General features: G+C 43.6%; 1 protein-coding gene across 1 annotated transcript; it reads right to left on the reverse strand.

The window, feature by feature from the left end:
- Window positions 1-555: 555 nt before the first annotated feature.
- Window positions 556-3,758, reverse strand: LOC119908415 (proto-oncogene c-Fos-like). The gene is made up of 4 exons (XM_038726069.1): window positions 3,533-3,758; window positions 2,764-2,973; window positions 2,052-2,159; window positions 556-1,851 (listed from the first exon to the last, which is right to left on the reverse strand). The coding sequence occupies exons 1-4, from the start codon at window positions 3,680-3,682 to the stop codon at window positions 1,132-1,134; spliced, it is 1,188 nt and encodes a 395-aa protein (XP_038581997.1). The 5' UTR covers window positions 3,683-3,758; the 3' UTR covers window positions 556-1,131.
- Between the last annotated feature and the right edge of the window lie 1,014 nt (window positions 3,759-4,772).

A 4,772-nucleotide genomic window follows, 5' to 3' on the forward strand; every position in this document is an offset into this window, starting at 1 on the left:
ATCAGCAGCTGGAGATTGAACAGTTGTCTTTGAATTGTAGATTTTAGTCCTTCTTGTGCTTAAAAGTTGCTTCACCTTGGAAACAACATTTGAGACACCACAGCTTTAGCTTTCCTGGAGCTTTCAGTCATATCATATTATTTTCATAGAGACACATAAAGCATAAGAAGATAAAGTGTAAAGCTCCCTGCAAGGTCCATAGCCTAGCTGTTCTGGAGCTTTTGATTATATCTCGTGGTTAACAGATGTAGTTTGTTCAGTTGTCATGGATTTAGATCTTTAAACTTCCTTTTTTCCCTATATTGCCCAAGTTAAAGTTTATTCTTGACCTTGAAAAACATCTCATCATTTGGTAGCTGTCGGTTTGCTGTTCTGTTAGAGCTTTCAGTCACATCACATGATCTTCCTCAGCACTCTAAAGATTAGAAGCAAACTCCATCTGCTGATGAAGATTATATGATATGATTGAAAGCTCCAGAGAAGCTACAAACCCTGTATTGAGACTGTTTATTCAAACGTATGTTCCCCGACCAAATGACAAACAGCAAGAAATTGTTTGTGGTTGTCTTATTTTATTTCCAGCGTTATACAATTTTTTGCATCTGATATTCTTTGATAAGTAAAAAAATAAACTATGTCATAAAATACATCTTGATAAAATACATGACGCAATCTTTTTTTATGGAAACACTTGAAAGGACATGTCAAGTTAGGGGACACCTTACAGCAAGATGTTACACCTACACACTACACATTAGTAACCCTGCTATTTTCACGTGTTACAACACAACTTTGTCAACAATATTACATATACAAGCATGATCTAACGTCACATCACATTTAGGGATTTTTAAAAACACAAGATACCACCGCTTCTTGGATTACGGATGACTTGGATTTGCATGCATTTTTGTTACCAGCACAAAGTTTCTCATCTCAGAGAATTGCACCAACAGTATGGAAGAAGTCAACCCCATTACAGTCACAGAAAAACATGTCATCTACACAACCTTTGATGTTTAGTTTCACAACATCAACAACTCACACTACAAAAGATTATTTGAGAGAGAGATCATAGCTTGCTGGCTGGTTAGAATATAATTACAGTATCATTGCATAACTTCTTTGCATTCACAAGGCCAGAAGTGTTGGAGAGTTGAGACTATCTTTCATTAATTCAGACGTGCTGAGGCTGCCTTTGAGGCTCTCGAAGCCCTCAGCCAAGGAATCAATCTCAGAGTAATTAAAGGAAAACACTGTGCGCAAATTGCTACAAGTGGGACTGGAAGACATGACTGGTGTGCTCAAAGATTCAAGGTCGTTTGCCACAGACTTGTACAGCGTTTCCCAGTCTGAGAGGCAGAAAGGGCCGCTCAGGTCTATGTCAGGGACAGACACAGCCATCTCAGAAGTCACTGCCATCTCTAGGCTGGGCACCAAGTCATCCAGGTCGTCTCCTTTTAAGTCCTCCAGATCCTCCTCTTCTGCACTGGAACACAGGAGGATGTTGGAATTCCCCAAAATGGCTGCAGCAGAGATGCAAGGTGCACTGTCCATGTCTTGACCAATGGCGGCTTCTCCAATGGTTGTGTTGCCCTCTGGGGTTTTTCCATTCTCTAAGATGGACAGCAGCTGTGGGGAGGCCGGGGGATCCTGCAGCATTGTGTCAACATCATCTTCATTATCCTCCTCCTCCTCCTCCTCCTCCTCCTCATCGCCATTGTCATTTGCAGCGAGTTTGCAGGATGATTTGTGGGAGGCTAAGACCTGCTCCAGTCTCTCCTTCTCCTTCAGCAGGTCATCTATCTCCGTCTGGAGGGCGGACTTCTCGTCTTCGAGCTTGTCAGTTTCCTGAGGTGAGGAGGGACAAAATTAGAAGAAAAAAATGGCATGAGGGGAGATGCAAACACATGCTACCCTGTGGTGCTCTGCAGTCCTCCCTGCTGTGCTGCTGTTATCTGTAATGACTAGTGACATGTCATAGCTGTATGTCCTCAGCTTCGGAGGTGTGCATGTGCTGTGTGAATGTTTTCATAAAACGGCATACTTACCGCTTGCAGAGTGTCGATCAGCTCCCTCCGTCTGTTACGACACTTGGCTGCAGCAATTTTGTTCCTCTCCCTCCTGATTCTCCTCCTCTCTTCCTCCTCTTTGGAAGGCTAAAATCAATCAGATATAGCCGTTTTAAATGCACATCCCGCTAAGTTTTGCCATGTCAGCAGTTGGCTCTTCAACACCATTTCACTTGCCAACCCCCCCCCCCCCCCAAAAAAAAATCTTAGTTGCTGTGTATGCTGGGAATACTGATCTGGTCGGTGCAGACTGCCTTTCAGCTCAGGCGTTAAAATGCTGCACCACTGGCAGGGTCTAGTCAAGCACGTGAACGCGCACTTTTATGCAATTTCCCATCCCATTCACAAACAGTGCTGTGCAGGTTACTCTAAAAGTACTTGCTGCACCAATTAGACACATTCCAATGACTGTATGCGCTACTCGCTGCAGGAATGTATTTGCAGTACACTAATCTTACTTTAACTATAAAAACAATTGCATCTTCTTTCACGTCCTGTTGAATATATCAGGTTAACTCAATGCCCATAGGCCTATCAACCGCTATCTGATGAATAGAAAAGGATATTATCGAAGAACAATACGGACTCCTGGATAAATTACTTAATTGGCTGATTTATTGACTGAGTTGATTGGCTACACGTAACGTTATTTCTCTGCCCCCTCCTTGCCCTGTTTTCTTGCATAGGCTACCTTGTCTTTCAGCCCTTTCCTGTTGGAGGGCTTTGCCTTGTTTGCACCTGCCGGGGAAGATGGCTGGGTCGCGCCGCGAGTCTTGGCACGGCCGGACGCCGGGGAGACAGATGTGATGACTGTCGGCTGCACCATCCACCTTAGATCCGGCGAGGTTGAGATTGCAGTCACAGTCGGAACAAAGGAGTCTGCTGCACCGGTCTCAATATCCTGGAAAAACCCACATCACAGAGACATGCATATGCATGCTGTCAAACACTAATTTAGCTTATCTGATGGATGAAGAACGTCGTTCGTGTCTGACCTTTAGATGTGCTTAAATGGTACATCAATTATTTGGCTAAGGAATGCCAAGAAAAGACAAAATCAACACTGTCTATATGAATCCATCAAGATCAGATAGTATACACGCCCTCTCATCACATTTTTATCACTCAATTTCATCACCATCATCATCATCATCACTCAAAATGAAAGGTCAAGACCAAGACACTAAGACATGTCTGTGTAAAGTACATTTCCTGAAATAAGAGCTTGCGCTGTCTTTACAGATTCCCCATAGATGCATGGAGTCTTGCATTTGTAGCCTAGGATCATTGTCAGCACGGGGCAGTAATCCTGTTAAAGAAAAGACTGTCTGTGAAATGTACTTGGATATGTGTGAAGATCTTGTACCATATTAGCCTTTTGCAACCTAGCCTTATGCATGAATTATCCTGCAAGAATTTCATTTTCCTTTTTTTTTTTGCATGATCAGATCCGCGTCTACCTTGGCGCTGTCCACTGATGATGAAAGCGAGTCAGGAAGATGCTGGCTGCACCCAGGGGTGTCCCCGCCAGGCGATGCTGTGCTACAGCTGGACGATGAGTCGAACTCAGTGCTGGAGTCTGGATGCATGTTCTCGTCTAATCTCTGCATAAAAAGATAGAATAGTCTGTCTTTTCTAAGTAGAAAACAGACGCCTAAACGCCTTTATATTCCATGTGCCAGGATCATAAATGGTAACTGTGCAGATAGTGGAGAGGCCCCCTTTTTATAGTGAGCTGGAATTTTATGAATGAAATCTGTGTGGTGAGACCGAACCATTTCACAGAGGGTGAGGTAAGAGGGAATAAAAACGAGCACGTTTGGAGATTTAACAATTACATTCCTAAAATGTCTGCACAACTATTTTAACAGACTTTACATTTTAACTTATTTTAATGACTCAAATATTTAAAAAAAACAGCGTACATATACTAAATGACACCCCCGCCTGCAAGAGGCGCCCATCTCCATGAATGAACTACGTCACTTCATGTAGCCTATGCAGCATCTGCATCATATACATTTTGTTCCCTTTATGTCCACATATATGTTCACGAAATCTTAATTCTAAGGGCGCTTTCGTGGCAACAGAGACGAAGGGAGGTGATGTAAATGTAATAAATTAATAGTTTAACAGTTTAAAACAGTGGGCCGGTGTCCCCTCCGATGAGGACAATGCTGGTGTAAAAGCTACAGTGCAATATTATAGAAACAGCTGCAGCAATTATTAATCTGGACCTATATTGTGAATTATTTGATTAATGACCACAGCTGATACCAGCTGATTATGTGGGCTATGAGCTGCTAAATGAAGTGTCATCCATATATCACATTGCCTTTCACCTGTCTCTGCATATGAATAGAGCTCCAGCAACAGAATTGTCGCCGTAGCAAAGCAGCCAATCGCCGAATGGACCGATCGATCCATATATGGTGTTTCCGGTTAACAGGGGCGCGCTGTTGCGCACGGAGAGCGCGCAGACGGACGCGTGGCTGTGTGTGGCCCACTCACTCACACAAAAAGAAAGTAAAACAGGCGCTAAAAGGCTCCCCCGTCATGCACTGTACCTGACAACATGTAACAGCGTCATTACCTGCGCCTTGGCTGACCGCAGAGGCGCTGTAGGACAGAAGAGGAGGGCAAACCCCTGCACTTGATCCACTTAGAATAGCATGAGCACAGCTTTCATATGCACATATA

The sequence above is a fragment of the Micropterus salmoides genome, unplaced genomic scaffold (genome assembly GCF_014851395.1).
Source record: "Micropterus salmoides isolate LMB-PRFRI ecotype aquatic unplaced genomic scaffold, ASM1485139v1 Ms_hic_scaffold_18, whole genome shotgun sequence".
Lineage (NCBI taxonomy): Eukaryota > Metazoa > Chordata > Actinopteri > Centrarchiformes > Centrarchidae > Micropterus > Micropterus salmoides.